Source organism: Dreissena polymorpha, chromosome 7 (assembly GCF_020536995.1).
Source record: "Dreissena polymorpha isolate Duluth1 chromosome 7, UMN_Dpol_1.0, whole genome shotgun sequence".
In the NCBI taxonomy this organism is placed as follows: Eukaryota; Metazoa; Mollusca; class Bivalvia; order Myida; family Dreissenidae; genus Dreissena; species Dreissena polymorpha.
Genome location: NC_068361.1, coordinates 4,900,598 through 4,919,277, shown reverse-complemented (window position 1 = coordinate 4,919,277; position 18,680 = coordinate 4,900,598). Strand labels below are relative to the sequence as shown.

The following is an 18,680-nucleotide window of genomic DNA, read 5'->3' as shown; positions in this document are numbered from 1 at the left end:
TTTGACACATCAGTTGTTACATCCCTTGCTTTAAAACATAAGTTTGTTACCTCCCTTGCTTTGAAAGGTCATTGGTTATTGCCTTCCTTGCTTTATTGTGTTTTATTTTTCAGGTGCACACAGGCGTCGCTCCAATACATCCCAGCGTCTGGAAAGAATGAAAAAGGAGAAGAGGAGCCAGTCTAGGGCCAAGAGCATCACTTGGAAGGATAGTAACACAGTGTACAGTGGTAGGTCTCAGGAAAAAATAGCAAGACACAGTACGGTGGTAGGTCTCAGGAAAAAATAGCAAGACACAGAACAGTGGAAAGTCTCAGGAAAAAATAGCAAGACACAGTACTGTGGTAGGTCTCAGGAAAAAATAGCAAGACACAGTTCTGTGATAGGTCTCAGGAAAAAATAGCAAGACACAGCACTGTGATAGGTCTCAGGAAAAAATAGCAAGACACAGTACTGTGGTAGGTTTCTGGAAAAAAAAGCAAGACAAAGTACTGTTGTAAATAGTAATATGGAAGGATAGCAACACAAAGTATTGTTCCAGTTAGGATTTGAAAAGGGCATGGTGGTCCTTTGAAAAATGGGGCACTTTAAAGGACAATGTTTTATCATTGTGGTCTATTTAAATATAACATGTGTTACATATTTGATATTACATGTACATCTATTTCATGCAAAACATTGAACCTTACATCAATTAAACCAGCTTCACAGTGTAAATTAAGACAATTAATTTGAAGTGCTAATACAATTTGCTGTGCAATGTCTATATCTTAGTATCAGTAATTATCTAATCATATCTGAAAAGGGCATGGTGGGGGTCCGAGGTGGCAGAGTGGGACCTAGGGGCGGTCGGGTTGCTGCCCTCTTCCATTAAGTCCTAGCTGGAGCACTGCAGAGTATAGTATAATATGGTAATTTCGTAGAATAGCACCACATTACATTGTCATTCTGTGTGTAGGTACCATACGTGTTTGGGTTTGCATGTTTTTGCCAGTCAGTTCAAGGTCACTATTTGCTATAAATATAAATATTTGCTATAAATAGAAAGGTATTTTCTGCTCAATAGCTTGAGTTTTGATGGAGGTTTTGGGCTGAAATCTTATGTGTAGGTTACTGATATGATGACCTTGCTTGGGGTGGTAAGTTAATTGAATTCAAATAATTGTGTCGCGTTCTGAGAACACAGGGCATAATGCATGTGCGTAAAGTGTCGTCCCAGATTAGCCTGGGCAGTCCACACAGTCTAATCCGGGACGACACTTTCCGTCTTAATTGGCTTTATGCAAAGAATAGATATTATTTTAACGAAAAATTTCATAAAAGCTGAAAGTGTCGTCCCTGCAATCCGCAAAGGCTAATCTGAGAAGACACTGTATGCACATGCATTATGCCCAGTTTTCTCAGAACACGACTCAATTTGTTAAACGTCAAAATTAAATTGTGCGACATGACCATGTTTAATGTTTTAATTTATTAATGTTTAAGGTTGTAGTATGCATACACCTCTGTACCTTCTTCAGCTATTAAAATAGCAATTTGTCCTTTTGGTTATTGTATTAGATGACCGAAAATGCTCTATAATTTGTTCTTTAATTTGCATCATGATTCAAACAACAAAATATAACAAGTTAACATATGAGCCGTGGTCTGTGAAAAAGGGGTTTCATGCATGTGCGTTAAGTGTTGTCCCAGATTAGCTTGTGCAGTCTGCACAGGCTTATTGGGGACAACACTTGCCACTTTTATTATTAACTGTTATTAACTGTTATACAATTCTTGTATGTAGAGACATTTGCACCATGATTATATAATACCAATATTATTTTACAGCTTTTTTCATGAATTAAATTTGTTAATTAAAAATTCAGTTAGTTTAAACTTAATTATTTTTTAATTTGTTAACAGCAAAATCCTACAGCCATTCTAGAGTCTATTTCCTGAGTCGAACCAGTACTTGGTGTCTGTGGGGGAAAATTTGAGATTGATACCAGGGAATTTTTTGCCCAAAATTACAGCCTGTTAGAGGCTGTTTCCCCATGGCAAAAAAGAAACATTTTTCCCAAAAATGTATATACTCAAGATTTCCCCCAAATAATGCAAAACTTTTCCAATTATATCAATAATTGGTTTATTGAGTTAATCTTACAGCGATATAATTCTGAAGCACTTAATAATGTTGATTTTAAAATGCAGTTAAACGTGCACAACAAAACAAGTGTAATACTGTTATTTATAATGATATTAATAATGTTTCCTTTTCCCCGATTTCATGGTTTATCGTGCTATTTTTCCCAATCCAAAAGGGCACAGGCTGTCAAGTATTTAGCAAAATAAATCACTGGATCCAAGAAAGGGGATCAAACCTTACAACCCCCTGATCAAAAAGCTGACTTTATATCCATTACGTTACTGCAACCTTATAAAAGACATATGACCTGCCTCACGCGAAAGTTAGCCTTACACAATAAGCAGCCCAGCTTAACTCTTTCAGTGCTGGAACAGAATTTTGAAGAACTTGGCATCTCATCAGGATCCAAACTGTTTGCTATTCTGATAGTATTCTTTATTATTATTTTTTAAAGAAAATTCTAATTTTAGAAATTCAGCAGATGACATTTAAGCAGACGACAAATTACCCAGCATGCAAAGGGTTAACTTTACGTAGGTTGTCATGGCGTAACAGATATGGTGTCTGCCTAGCAAATTGGAGGTCATGGTTTCGATCCCCGTAGTGGGAGTGTTCTTTTTAGCTCCCTAAAAGACCTCAAGCACTGGCTCTACCCAGGAATTGGATTCATGAGGTTTCAACTAGCCTTAGGCTTTTGATGATATCAAGCTAAAATAAATATGTTTAACCCATTTAAGCCTAGTGGACTCTCCCATCCTTCTAAATTGGATCAATTTATTTCCAAAATTAGGGATGTCTAGTATATTTATTTCTATATTTAGAATATTTCTTACAGAAATTCGTTTAAGCAAACAGCGTAGACCCCGATCATGCAGCGTCTCATCTGTGTCTACGCTGTTTGCCAAGGCCTTTTTTCTAGACGCTAGGCATAAATGGGTTAAACCTAACCAAAACAAATCTTTTTTACCTTTGCAGTGGACGAGAAAGGTCATTTATTCGAGAAGAAGGTGATAGATGGAGTTGAAGGTCAGGATCGATCCCCAGCGCTCTCCAGGCTGTCAGAGCTCATCCAAGCCAGCGCAAATCTGGGTGATAATCCATTCCTGGAGTATGCCAAATTTGATGGGATGGTAGGTAGCATTAACTGCTTTGCAATTTAAGTGATTTTTAGGCCTTATTTGGGGCAGAAATGTGATTCCATTCCTCAGCTAAATAGCTTTTTATTCTCCACCCTCCATAATAATTTTCAAATTTCCCTTTCAATGTAAGGTTTATTTGTAAAAAGCTTTCATAGCCAGTTCAGATAATAGTCTGTTAACTTAAGACCCAAGATAAAATTCATTTTGAAAGCAATGCTAATATCAAACATGTGGAAATTATTGGAGCAGTAAAGTTTGTTTACAATTAAAACACTCATTAAAGGGTTAACGGCTGTTAACTAAACTGGTTGTTAAAGTTTTGAGCAAGCAGGCTCAGAAGTAATATCGTCCCTTGATTGCTTTAGTGCTCTAACTACCATTGTCATTTTTTGGAAAAAAAGGCATTTAAAGGTTTAACCTTTATTTTCTCACCTATTTATGCACGTATGTGACAAAAATATACCTGAGTGTTTATCAGCAAATGGAGAATATGAATATAATTAAATAATTACTTTTGTCAATTATATGTTAAATTATATGTTAATGTTATTTGCAATTGTTATGTATGGAGATATTGCAATTGTTATGTATGGAGATATTGCAATTGTTATGTATGGAGATATTGCAATTGTTATGTATGGAGATATTGCAATTGTTATGTATGGAGATATTGCAATTGTTATGTATGGAGATATTGCAATTGTTATGTATGGAGATATTGCAATTGTTATGTATGGAGATATTGCAATTGTTATGTATGGCAATTGATAGGCTAATCTGAGTATGAAATCTACTCTAAGTCCCGGAGATGGTGCAGTACAGCATTCACCCATTTGTAAAAATGTGGGAGATAGAGAAAAATGGAATAGAAAAACTTCTTCTGTGGCGACTGAATCTTGGATCTGATTACGTCATATTAAAGATCTTCTTCTCACGAACACAGCAATATAAAAAATCATCTTTGAATAGATAGAGCACTATAGCAATGAAGCGACAATATGTATTTTTCGCTGTTTTTTTTTGTGTGACAATATTATAGATGCAAGCTAATTAGAATGTGGGCACTAATCTGTTTCTGCAGTATTTCAAGTTTAACCCTTTCAGTGCGGGAATCAAATTTTAAAGGCCTTTGCAAACAGTTTGGATCCAGATGAGAACGTGGCGTCTCATCAGGATCCAAACTGTTTGCTATTCTGATAGTATTCTTTGAAAAAAATCGAAGAAAATGCTAATTTTAGAAATTCTGCAGACGACATTTTAGCAGACGACAAATTTCCCAGCATGCAAAGGGTTAATGATGACTGTAGTTTCATTTGTGTGGTGTTTTTAGCACTTAAACCTGTTTAATTTCCCACATATGTAAGGCACAGACCATTGTGTCTCACAAACATGTTTTGTTATACACGTGTATGTACTAGTATATTATTTTTACAGTGTTTTAAACTCTATATCTAAAATGCTTACTTGCTGATATTGTTCAGGTTAATATAGGAATTTCAAGTCTCCCTTTTTCAAGTGTGAAGCCACAATTGGAATTTTAATAAAAATGGGTGATGTATGGGTAACTATTACATCACAAAGATTGAAAGTTAAAACAAAAAAGTAAACCTTTCAGGCCAGTGTAGGAGTACCAACAAAGAAGATTGACATCTTCCTCACAATGGCCAGCGCTGAGGACCGGTCGTACCCAATGTCTGTGGTCGTGGTTTCCAGTGCCAAGATCCAGGACCTCGTTGGTCTCATATGCTGGCAGTATACAAATGAAATGCGCGAACCTGTCTTGCAGTACGTGTCTGATTATTTCTTAGCATTTAACCCTTTTTAGCACTCAGATATGAACCTTTCCACTTTGAAGCCCCTAAGAGAATCAAATTAAATTAAAGACCTACTTACTAGATTCAAGTTTTAAAGGCTTCATTTTAATGAACCCAAAGTTACTGATGAGCAGCAAACAGCATAAGACCTGGATGGACTGTGAGTTACTTCCAGGCTGTTCTAGTTTTCTACGGGTTTCTTAAAGCCACTTTCACTTTGCATCTGAGCGAAATAGGTTTAGGCCTATGGTGAATCGGTATTTGAAAATGATGTCTGCCCAAGAAAAATTATCTACAGATTTTCCCATTGAAGGTACAAATTCCTGTATTGTGCAAAAAATAATTCCAACAAAGATTACACCAGAATTTAATCCTATTTTACTTCGCTGAAATAGAATGGAAAGAATAGTTTTAAAAGTTGTTTTGAAATTGAATAATTGTTTGATAATATGGTTTTAGCTCACCTGAGCACAACATGCTCATGGTGAGCTTTTGGTATCACCTTTCGTCCGTTGTGTGTCGTTCGTCGTCAACATTTTGCCTTGTTAACGCTCTAGAGGGGACATTTATTGTCTGACCTTCATGAAACTTGGTCTGAAGATTTGTCCCAATGATATCTTGGTCGAGTTCATAACCGGGTCATGTGAAGTTAAAAACTAGATCACTAGGTCTAATTAAAGAAAAAGCATGTTGACACACTAGAAGTCATATTTATTGTCCAATCTTCATGAAACTTTGTTAGAACATTTTCCCAATATTATCTCAGCTGAGTTTGAAAATGGTTCCAGTCAATTGAAAAACATGGCCACCAGAGGGTGGGGCAGTTTTGCCTGTATGGCTATATTAAAGCCTTGTTAACACTCTAGAAGTCACATTTATAGTCTGATCTTCATGAAACTTGGTCATAACATTTGTCTCAATGTGAGCTCGGTTAAGTTTGAAAATGGTTCCGGTCCGTTGAAAAATATGGCCACCATGGGGCGGGGCAGTTTTCCTTATTTGGCTTTAATAAAACCTTGTTAACACTCTTGAAGTCACATTTATAGTTTGAATTTCGAATGTGAGCATGTTCTGTACAAATAAATATTTGAGTCAACATGATGTATTCTTCTTAGAGAGAACATAGACATGTACTGCCTGCACATCGCCGAGGACGACGGGGAGGTGGATGTGGACTTCCCCAGCCTCGACAGCCGGGAACCGGTCTCTAAGTTCGGGTTTACCAAGCTGGCACTGGTGGAGAAAGATGTGCCAACATACACCAGCAAGAAGACCATCATTGTTACTGTGTAAGTTTGCTGTACCCCTTTTTTCCAGCTTTACATCGTTACTGAGTAGATTCCTTTTAGCCCTTTCTTTCCAACTTTCCATTGGTAATCATTTCTGTGTAAGTCTGCTGCAGCCATTTGTTTCCAACTTTCAATATGTAATTTTGGAAAACACTTTGAGTGCATGTTTCTGGCCTTTAAATGTTATTAAAAGTACGGAGGTCTGATTTTCAACAACTTGTATATCTGTCTTATGGTATTAGAAAAATTTAATAGTGAGTTATTTCATAAAACTAGCTATGAATAGGGTAGTTCCCCCAAATAAATACTCCAGATACATGAGCACAATGTAACAAAATGACTCTGTGTAGGCTTACAAATTTTATGCAACAGATCTGGTTAGGTATTGATTAGTATTTAAATGGCTATGAGGTTAAATTTTATTTACACTTAATATATATATCATGAATATTGCTGGGTCAAGTGATGAGTTGAGTGCTTTAAAACCGGTTTAAACCCCCAATGCTTTGAATTGACCTTTCCAAGGTGGTGACCCCAGCTTTATTCTTCTATGTTTGTATGTTGTTTTATATTGTGCTTTTTATGCCCCTGAAGGAATGCATATAGTGATCGCACTCTCCGTCTGTCCGTCTGTCTGTCTGACTGTCCGTCTGTCTGTCACACTTAGCGTTTAGGTTTTGAAAAATGCTCATAACTTCTATGTCTCTTCAGATGTAACCTTCATAATTGGTACAGATGTGTATATGGACAAGGCCTTTCCATACGCAGACAAATTTTGACCCCTGTGACCTTCACCTTGAACTTAGGGTCCGCGTTTAGGTTTCGAAATCTGCGTTTAGGTTTCAAAAAATGCTCATAACTTCTATCAAAGCGTTTTTAGGGGGCATATGTCTTCCTATGGGGACAGCTCTTGTTCGTACTGTTGTGGCAATTGGTCTCTTGCCGTAAATAAAGAACATACAAATTGAATATAATAAGAATGCAATACTGCTCCAGCAGCTGGAGTTTCACTTATTTCTATTGATAGGTGACACTTGTGCAATAGACTATAAGTGTATGATTGGGCTGTAGCTCAGTCAGCAGAGAGTTGGAGCCGTATTCAGCAATAATAAACTTAAACTTAAATATAAACTCAGACTTTGACTAAGACTCAGACTTACAAAAAACAGACTCTGGGGTCATATTCCAGAAACATCTTAAGTAATTTCTTAAATATTTTCACTTAAGCTCAAAATTACAATGTTTTTTTATCTCTTTACTAAATAAACACATGCATGTTTTTTGGTATTCCTAAAATAACATTGACATAATGATGTTATTTTGATGTAATGTTCGATGCCTAACTATTGCAGTATGAAATGAAACACTTATGAAAAAATCCCAATTTAAGGATAAAAATAAAATTCAACTTAAGATGCTTCTGGAATACCACGCCAGGATTCGTATTTACGACCACGTTTGGAAATAGTCTTCAATAAGATCTTTTTTAAAGCCCGAGTCTGAGTCAGAAACTTGGGCTGAGTCTAAAATTTGAGACTTACGTACATGTGTACATTGGTGAATACGGCTCTTGGACTGCAAATCCTTAGCCTGTATTTGGTGATTGGCATGCCATTCTACCTTACCTCTGATTCAAGTGAGGTATTTGTTAGTTACTGGCATAGGTATGTGCACTTAGTGCTGGTTAACTAGTTATCCCTGGGAAAGTGTAAGTAGGCTTACTAAACCATGTTAGCTGACTGAGTAATACTGTAGGCTTACTAAACCATGTTAGCTGACTGAGTAATACTGTTGAAAGTAGGCTTACTAAACCATGTTAGCTGACTGAGTAATATTGTTGAAAGTAGGCTTACTAAACCATGTTAGCTGACTGAGTAATATTGTTGAAAGTAGGCTTACTAAACCATGTTAGCTGACTGAGTAATACTGTTGAAAGCAGAAATGATTGAAGTTACAAACAAAATAAGCTTATAATATTATGTGTACAAATTTGATAATAAAAAAACAAAATTTAATTATGTTTTCCCATATTTTTAAGACATGCTGATCAGTTTATTTCTTTAAGAGATATAGTTAGGTATACAGCCAATTGTATAATTGATGAAGTTACTTAAAACAGTCATATTGTTTTCTTAATGGAGGTCTTGGGGTAATTTACACACAAAAACAGAATTAGTACGTCCATTTTACAATTTGTGTGTCTAGCCATCCAACAAGCTGTTATTGAGAGCATTACCTGATTGCAGTAGGTTTTTAACCAGGTTTTCCGAAGGAAAAAACTGGTTATTAGATTGGCGAATGCGGGCGGGCTGGCTGGCTGGCTGGAGGGCTGGCGGAATAAGCTTGTCCGGGCCATAACTATGTCGTTCATTGTCAGATTTTAAAATCATTTGGCACATTTGTTCACCATCATTGGACGGTGTGTCGCGCGAAATAATTACGTCGATATCTCCAAGGTCAAGGTCACACTTTGAGTTCAAAGGTCAAAAATGGCCATAAATGAGCTTGTCCGAGCCATAACTATGTCGTTCATCGTCAGATTTTAAAATCATTTGGCACATTTGTTCACCATCATTGGACGGTGTGTCGCGCGAAATAATTACGTCGATATCTCCAAGGTCAAGGTCACACTTTGAGTTCAAAGGTCAAAAATGGCCATAAATGAGCTTGTCCTGGCCATAACTATGTCATTCATTGTGAGATTTTAAAATCATTTGACACATTTGTTCACCATCATAGGACGGTGTGTCCCACGAAAGAATCACGTCAATATCTCCAATGTCAAGGTCGCCACGACTAAAAATAGATTTAAAAAAAAAAAAAAACTTACAAAGGGGGTTAATTTTTTTTGGTCATTTCAAAAGTTCAGTTTGAGTTTTCTCCCTTTATCAGATTTTTTTTTCACAATGAAAACCTGGTTTTGTGACAATTTTGTCCCTTGTTTCCCAGGTTCGATTGACCTTTGTGTAGCTAATTAACTGGCATTTTTTAGAGCATGATTATCTTTGCATTTTTAATGACCATCAATTAAAACTTAAAATGTGCTGAGTATATAACACCCCATTTATGGTTCATGCTTACTAGTATGTTTAACTGAAATAAAGACACTGCGAGTATAAAGTTGGTATTTTGTAACATTTACAGACAAATGCATGTTTTTTCATTTTCAATTTTGCCCACTTACTGTTATCAGAAAATAGCCTTACATTTTGAATTAAATCAAAATTGAAATTCACTTGTAGATTGGTCATTTTTAGTAAATATGACCCATGCGAGAAGCACACACATTGTGTTTTGATTTGCACATGTTAAATTGCCATACCTCTGTCCCACAATGTACTAAATACATGTGCTCCAATAAAATGCAACATGTTTGTGTAAAATTCTCAACACATTTATCATCAATATTGAATGCACTTTGCTTAATAAGCAAATAGAAAGAGTGCTCATTCTGGATTTTCAGGAATGAGATTCATTTGAAAAATGTATATATTCAGTGATTAACACTGCATGGTTTACACCTTAAGCTATGTATAACAATTACTTTTTTGTTCTTTTTTAAAATTCATTTTAAAAATTTAGTCTTAAGTTGGTTATTCACATGATTCAGTCAGCAACCCCTGGCAAAGTCACAGGAAAGTTATTTCTGTGAACTTCAATTAGCTTAACCCATTTATGCCCAGTGGACTCTCCCATCCTTCTAAATCATATCGATGTATTTATAAAATTAGGGATGTCTAGTATACTTATTTCTATATTTAGAATATTTCTTACAGAAATTCCTTTAAGCAAACAGCGCAGACCCTGATGAGACGCTGCATTATGCGGCGTCTCATCTGGGTCTACGCTGTTTGCAATGTCCTTTTTTCAGGACGCTAGGCATAAATGGGTTAATAAGGCTACATATATGACAGCCATGATGTGTGCCATGACTGCATGTACATGATTTATGTGAGCATACATGTTTATATGTGTTTGAAAATGAATGTCAAATATAATGGGATTAATAGTATTGGTGTTATTATACTTTGATTCTCAATAAATTAAACTTTTTTTTGAATATTAAAAATTATATTAAAATAAAAACACTGGGACTTCTAGTAATTTCATGACTTGAACCTCCAAATTTTATTACTGTAACTTACGGTTTTTAAACGGGGACTTCTAGATTTATAATGACTGAAACTTGTAAAATGTACGCACTTGAAGTGAGAACTTCAAACATGAAAGCTAGTAGAAGTGTTTCTGTATGGTGCTATACTCTTTCAGCAACATTCCACACAGAGGCTTCAACAAGTTCCCCATTGACAACACCAACATATTGATGAAAGAAATTTTGGAGAAGGTTCTCAAAAGAAGAAAAATCAAAGTCAGGCCAGGTAAAGAATGGTTTTTGTTTAACAATTATTGGATTGCATTTGGCCACTTATTAGTCTGATAATGGTATAGGAGATGCCAAGGTGTATACCGCCAAACAGAGTTGTTTGAGGCACAGGCCACTTATTAGTCTGATAATGGTATAGGAGATGACAAGGTGTATACCGCCACACAGAGTTGTTTGAGGCACACTCTATAGGAGATGCCAAGGTGTATACCGCCACACAGAGTTGTTTGAGGCACAGGCCACTTATTAGTCTGATAATGGTATAGGAGATGCCAAGGTGTATACCGCCAAACAGAGTTGTTTGAGGCACAGGCCACTTATTAGTCTGATAATGGTATAGGAGATGACAAGGTGTATACCGCCACACAGAGTTGTTTGAGGCACACTCTATAGGAGATGCCAAGGTGTATACCGCCACACAGAGTTGTTTGAGGCACAGGCCACTTATTAGTCTGATAATGGTATAGGAGATGCCAAGGTGTATACCGCCACACAGAGTTGTTTGAGGCACAGGCCACTTATTAGTCTGATAATGGTATAGGAGATGCCAAGGTGTTTACCGCCACACAGAGTTGTTTGAGGCACAGGCCACTTATTAGTCTGATAATGGTATAGGAGATGACAAGGTGTATACCGCCACACAGAGTTGTTTGAGGCACACTCTATAGGAGATGCCAAGGTGTATACCGCCACACAGAGTTGTTTGAGGCACAGGCCACTTATTAGTCTCATAATGGTATAGGAGATGCCAAGGTGTATACCGCCACACAGAGTTGTTTGAGGCACAGGCCACTTATTAGTCTGATAATGGTATAGGAGATGCCAAGGTGTATACCGCCACACAGAGTTGTTTGAGGCACACTCTATAGGAGATGCCAAGGTGCATACCGCCACACAGAGTTGTTTGAGGCACAGGCCACTTATTAGTCTGATAATGGTATAGGAGATGCCAAGGTGTATACCGCCACACAGAGTTGTTTGAGGCACAGGCCACTTATTAGTCTGATAATGGTATAGGAGATGCCAAGGTGTATACCGCCACACAGAGTTGTTTGAGGCACAGGCCACTTATTAGTCTGATAATGGTATATGAGATGCCAAGGTGTATACCGCCACACAGAGTTGTTTGAGGCACACTCTATAGGAGATGCCAAGGTGCATACCGCCACACAGAGTTGTTTGAGGCACAGGCCACTTATTAGTCTGATAATGGTATAGGAGATGCCAAGGTGTATACCGCCACACAGAGTTGTTTGAGGCACAGGCCACTTATTAGTCTGATAATGGTATAGGAGATGCCAAGGTGTATACCGCCACACAGAGTTGTTTGAGGCACAGGCCACTTATTAGTCTGATAATGGTATATGAGATGCCAAGGTGTATACCGCCACACAGAGTTGTTTGAGGCACACTCTATAGGAGATGCCAAGGTGCATACCGCCACTCAGAGTTGTTTGAGGCACAGGCCACTTATTAGTCTGATAATGGTATATGAGATGCCAAGGTGTATACCGCCACACAGAGTTGTTTGAGGCACACTCTATAGGAGATGCCAAGGTGCATACCGCCACACAGAGTTGTTTGAGGCACACTCTTGGAAAACAAGGTTTAACCCTTTGCATGCTGGGAAATTTGTCTTCTGCTAAAATGTCGTCTGCTGAATTTCTAAAATTAGCATTTTCTTCGATTTTTTTTTTCAAAGAATACTATCCGATTAGCAAACAGTTTGGATCCTGATGAGACGCCACGTTCTGTGGCGTCTCATCTGGATCCAAACTGTTTGCAAAGGCCTTCAAAATTCGGTTCCCGTACTGAAAGGTTTAATGCATGTGCACAAAGCTTCATCCCATATTAGCCTGTGCAGTCAGTACAGGCTAATCAGGGAAAATACTTTCCACTTAAAGTAGATTTTTGTGTAGAAGACACTTCCTATTAACCGAAAAATCCATACAAGTGAAGAGTGGCGTCCCTAATTAGCTTGTGCAATCTGCGCAGGGTAATCTTTTTCTTTTTCTTTTTTTTTACACTTTTATTTACAAGGTTTACAATAAACATGAACATATTCATACACATTACATACACAAACATAACTTTCTTTGCAAGATCAATTTCAGTTGGTTTACATTATGCTTATTAAAATTAGTACATTAACAGTGAAGAGTGATTATGTATTTAAGGTTAAAGATCACGTTGACATAGCAAAGCAATATAAATAATTGTATTAAAGTGGCTTCACATTATAACGCATATTGTCTTGGAATAATGCAACAAAAAACACAAACAAGCAACAGAAAGTATGTGAAAAGTACAAGAAAAAAAACACTATGGTAAAGCAATAATGATGCATATAGAAGTAAGAACTATGTCAAAATGTAAAGTTACATCAAACCATTACATTGCACAGGCTAATCTGGGTTGACAGGCTACGCCGGTGCATTAATAGCAGTATTTCTAAAACATGACTCATATACCTTGAGATGTGACACAAGGAATAGAATGAATGTACTTTTAATCTACTGTCTTTGTAACAAATGGAGTTGTATTTTAACGAGGGTTTCAACTCTTCTTTATTTGTTTACAATGTTTGACATACTTTTTATTTTTTTACCACACTTTATTATTTGTTTATTTGCTCTTCAATTAATGTTCTTTATAATTTGTTGGTTTGATTGTAACTTGTTAATCAAATTATTTTGAGGTAACAACGTATTATTCCTGCTGGCTAAAAAAAGTTGTCACTAGTAAATTTCGCCACTTGTAAAATGTTTTCGCCATTTTGTGTACATAATATAGATAAATATAACACAATATAATTCAGATTCTATATAAATGTAGTTGTTGCCATCAAATAGGATGGACTGTATTCATATGATTAAACTTAGCATTACACTGTAACTCCAATATAACGCGCTCCGTTATAAAGCTCAATCCAATATAACGCGGAGGGTGCTTGGATCCCATTCTTTCTCCAACCTTCCATTTGATTTCTGATTCAAATCCGTATTATGCAACTTCATGCATTTTCAGACAATTCAAAGATGGCGGCAATCACGTGTTGATTGCTTTATTCAACCGTCCGTTGAACCGATTATAATCCCCTCGAGGTTAAACAACACGGACAGCTAATTGGTGTTAATCTGTTGTGTAATGTCAATAAAGGTGTGAAAAACTCGCGTGTCAGTGTTTATTACATGTATTCCTCATCAGAGCGGTTCAGTGCGATAATTTTCATAAGTTAAGTGCAAGCGGGATAGTTATACAATTAAAGTAATTCAAAACGATTGAAACATTCTTACTTTGATATGGTTGCAGTTTGACTATATTAAATGAGCGGCTGTGAAATATACTGCCTACTGTATAAAACAACTATTTCTGTCATTTCATTATCATTCTAGTATTATGTCCTTTAATCTTTCAGTTCGTGTATAAGAAATTAAATAATGCATATGATTTATTTACATGCGAACGCAGTGTACTGGTAATTGTTAACAGAGTTTCACTTTCATTTTCGCGCGGTATCAGAAAGTCCCCGGGAAACACGTTTTTTTGCATGCGTATGAAGCAATAAAACATTTTTTTGTACATAAGTCGTATTGCATTCAATCTAAATTTAAAGTCGCTCGTCCAATGAAAGCTCTGCCCCATAATGCACTGTGCTCTTAACACTTCTGAAAATGGCATATATGCGTACAGTTGTGTTTACGATTTTCTTAAACATATATCATCATTAATGTTCAAGATTATTATTTTTTAAGTGATGTTGCAATTTTATTGGATTATAGGATAAATGTGCACATACGAAAAGCGGTATGTATACTGTTATCGATAAGATTCGGTTTATATGCATGTGTTTGCGTCAACACAGCATGGCAATATACATGACCTATATGATAGGCTATTCTATACCTGTTTTTTTTATAGTGCCCTGCAGTAAATGAGCTCAAAACCTATAACGCGGATCCGTTATAACGCTGTTTCGCGGCTTGGACCCTATTGACCGCGCTATATTGGAGTTACAGTGTACAGTTCTTATTACTAGGAACTGTATGTTTTACAACACTTAAATTTCAATGTATTGATAATATTGATTGTTGTCAATATTGCTCATTGTTTGTAGGGTGTACAAATCTATGACAATGCAAGATAACACTTTATTATCCGATTTATGAATCTATCTTCTAATTAAGATCTGTGTTTGTTGATATTACAGCTGTCTGACTGTCTGATAAAATGTATCATGGCTATAGACAGACAGTGTAATAATGTTCCAAAATAAATCCAGATAAAATATCCCTCTTTGTGTTCAGTCCTAATAGCAGCCATGTTTTGGAATGAATGTAAACCATATGTCCCAAGGGTAAAGATTAGTATACATGTACTTGTATTAACCCTTTGCATGCTGGGAAATTTGTCGTCTGCTAAAATTTCGTCTGCAGAATTTATAAAATTAGCACTTTCTTCGATTTTTTTTCAAAGATTTCTATCAGAATAGCAAACAGTTTGGATCCTGATGAGACGCCACGTTCTGTGGCGTCTCATCTGGATCCAAGCTGTTTGCAAAGGACTTCAAAATTCAGTTTCAGCACTGAAAGAGTTATGTATTTAATGAATGTTTGCTCAACACATAGGCCTTATTTGTGTAAACCTGAAATGAAAAATGTATTTTATACAAATATAAGTTGTTGTCCAAATAATACTTTACAGGCCTGCTAAAGTAAAATAGTTTTAAGTTGATAAAAACGGTTGCATTTGTAAGATTATCTTTTTTATTAATATAACAAGTTACCCCAGGCAAGGAGAAATATTCATTGTTGGAAGCTTAACAATAAACTCTCCAATACTTGTCAAAAACTAAAAGAACCAATTGGGGGATTAAGGTTAATTATATGGAAACACTTAACCCTTTTAATTTATGATGGTGTTACCTAGAATTTATTGCATATTAAGTGGTTTTATGCAGATAAATACAAGCAATAGAGAAAACCTTTGATTGTGACAGAAAACCAATAGTATTATTATAGGGTTTTGGTTTACAAAGATGTTTATTGATTGGCAAGGTATTTTCGCAGGGGTATTTTCTCTGCATTTTTGAGAATGGCTTCGTGAATCTGATTTCAATCTGACTCAACACAAACACTGAATAAATTTTTAACAATCTGATTTAATTAAAAATGTATACATAAATTATCACGGTAATAGTTTTGCAAAAATGGTCTGGTGTGGATTTCTGCAAGTTTCTGACTAAATGTTTAAATTGTATTTCTATATAATTTATTATACACATTACGAAATTGACATGTATTTACTGCTTTAATCTGTGAATAACAATTTCTATAATCTAAGAGAGGAATACACTAGCATACCTGCAGAATGATCATTAATACTTATCATACAAACTGTAAACAAACTGCTAATTAAAATATATGACATCTATTAATCTAAAGTTTGAATTCTTATATTATATAGAACCTATCAATGTTTAAACCCTTCCCCTCTCAGAAGCAAAGTGAAAATAGCTATGTGCAAACAACATTAAAACCAGAACAGCCTGTGAGTAACTCCCAGAATGTTCAGGTTTATTGCTGTTTGCTGCTCATCAGTACCTAAGGGTTGGAAATGAAGCCTTAAAAATTTGAATCTAGTAAGAAAGGTGTTAAATTAAAATTATTTTCCTAAGCGACTACAAAGGCGTGAACATACATATGTAAGTGGTAAAGGGTTAAAACAATAAAAACCGGTCCAAATCTGTCCTTGTGACAGTATGTAGTATCCATAAAGACAAACTTGTTAAAAACAACCATTTATATTATACATGTATATTGCAAGATGCAAAATAACCATTTCATTGTGTCAGGTAATTAAATCCTTGTTAATAATATGCATGTACATGGGTCCAAAGCAAACAGTAAACATGTTTTACCTGCATTATTGATAACCATTTTGGGAAAGTTTGAAAGTTAGTAAAAGGCAGGAAACACACAAACAAATCCGTGTAAAAGCATGTTCTTGATTAATCAGAATTGCAGCTTGAACTGTCCACTATAACTATTGGTTTGCTTTTTCTGTGTGTCATTTAGTCTCTTATCTACCGGTATGCTCTGCAACAATTTTCATCCTATCATATCCAAATGACCCAAATCAGACAAAGTATTTTGCCTTTCTGTTGTATTTGATCTCTGTGTCCTGCAAACTTTATTGAATCTTCCCTATCCCTTTCAGCGCTGGAACCGAATTTTAAAGGCTTTTGCAAACAGTTTGGATCCAGATTGCTATTCTTATAGTTATTCTTTGAACAAAATCACAAAAAATGCTAATTAAAAGAATTCAGCAGACAACAATTTAGCAGACGACAAATTTCCCAGCATGCAAAGGGTTAATTGAGGGTTCTTTTTAGCAAATAACAAGTCTAGGCGGAAAGTGTCAGTCATGACTAGCCTGTTCAGACTGGCTTAATTATCAAACAATTAATTTAAGAATGCAGTTTGTACTGGTTTGGTGGAGGGACTGCCTTGCATTAACTGAGAACATCAATGAAAACCATTAATTACAGAACATTTAGTGTCAAATCTAACCAGCAACAAACAAAAGTATTTAAAAATCTTCAGATATTAATTGTACACTTCTGCCAGGGTATTCTTATTTATCCTCAAATTAAAGCTAAGAAATTGTCTATAACTTAAATTTTTAGTTTAAATATTAATGTTCTAAGTTTTACTCTTAGAACTTTGAGTGGTAACTTAGAAAATAACACCATGGAACATACTATCTTTTAATTAACTTAATTGGATGAATATCTTTTTTAAAGCATATGATGTAATAAGTAGATATGCAAGTTGTATTTAACAGCAGACAGGCATTTTATTGTGAAATTTGATTCATTGTCATGCTTATTGCATAATTTTCTATAAAAAAAAGCTCTCACTTTTTTTCTGAGTATGATAAAATAATTGAGATATAATCCAAGAATAAATGTATTTAATTCTTAAAATTTTTGAAAGCTTTCTAGCAGTATTTAAAGTTTAGAATTAAACAAAAAGTATTATAAGTTTTGAATATCTTGGTTGAAAACATACAAAAATCCAATTATATCACAAGTAGCTAAACCTGTTGAACTGTGTTTGTTTGTTGAAAGGAAAAGTACCAAACACAAATGTCATAATGATTATGTAAAACTGTGACATACAATGACGGAAACACACACTAGTATAATACACACAATTATTAGCTACGGTAATCTGCTAGCACCATAACCTCTTAGCCCTTGTATTGACCAATGTATTAACCAATGACGTTTCATTCTCATTGTTATAATTGATAGGCTATGTGATTTTGAGTGAATTTCAATGGTCAGCCTAGTTTAAACCCACAGATCAATGGGGGATTATAAACTAGATAGCAACTTTTTAAAATCTCATGTTTAAACATGTTAATGGCTGTAGAAATGTCAAATTGTTATTAGTTTTATTAAGGATACTTTTACTTTATAGTGCAAAAGACTTGCCTGTTTAAGTGGTTTATAGTGCAAAAGGCTTTCCTGTTTAAGTGGTTTATAGTGCAAAAGACTTGTCTGTTTATGTAGTTTATAGTGCATAAGGCTTGCCTGTTTAAGTGGTTTATAGTGCAAAAGACTTGCCTGTTTAAGTGGTTTATAGTGCAAAAGACTCGCCAGTTTGTGTTGGAACGGATATAAAATACAAAAACATAATATTTTCATAATTGAATTGTGTAATTTTGAAAAAGAAATGGTGTTATTGATTTTTGGTGCACTATATAAAATTATACACAATAGAATAAAAAGGAAAAGAGGAAGGAAAGCTGCATGTTTGTGTATAATGTTATTCACAATGTGGTTGATAGCTTCTAAAATTTATTTGAGAAACACAGTTGGCGTGCCAAAGATGGCACTAAATTCAACACAAAAAGTGA

General features: G+C 35.5%; 1 protein-coding gene and 1 long non-coding RNA gene across 2 annotated transcripts in view; both read left to right on the top strand.

Moving 5' to 3' along the window:
• The window catches only part of LOC127837371 (target of rapamycin complex 2 subunit MAPKAP1-like), a 57,736-nt gene that overhangs the window by 3,478 nt on the left and 35,578 nt on the right, over positions 1-18,680 (top strand). Inside the window, exons 4-8 of the mRNA XM_052364360.1 lie at positions 114-230; positions 3,104-3,258; positions 4,883-5,052; positions 6,197-6,370; positions 10,640-10,749. Of these exons, the coding sequence (XP_052220320.1) occupies positions 114-230; positions 3,104-3,258; positions 4,883-5,052; positions 6,197-6,370; positions 10,640-10,749 (726 nt within the window). The remainder of the gene's footprint in view (positions 1-113; positions 231-3,103; positions 3,259-4,882; positions 5,053-6,196; positions 6,371-10,639; positions 10,750-18,680) is intronic.
• LOC127837395 (uncharacterized) lies at positions 10,912-11,739 on the top strand. Its single transcript, XR_008029261.1, has 3 exons — positions 10,912-11,031; positions 11,159-11,306; positions 11,508-11,739. It is a non-coding gene; the product is annotated as an uncharacterized LOC127837395 (long non-coding RNA).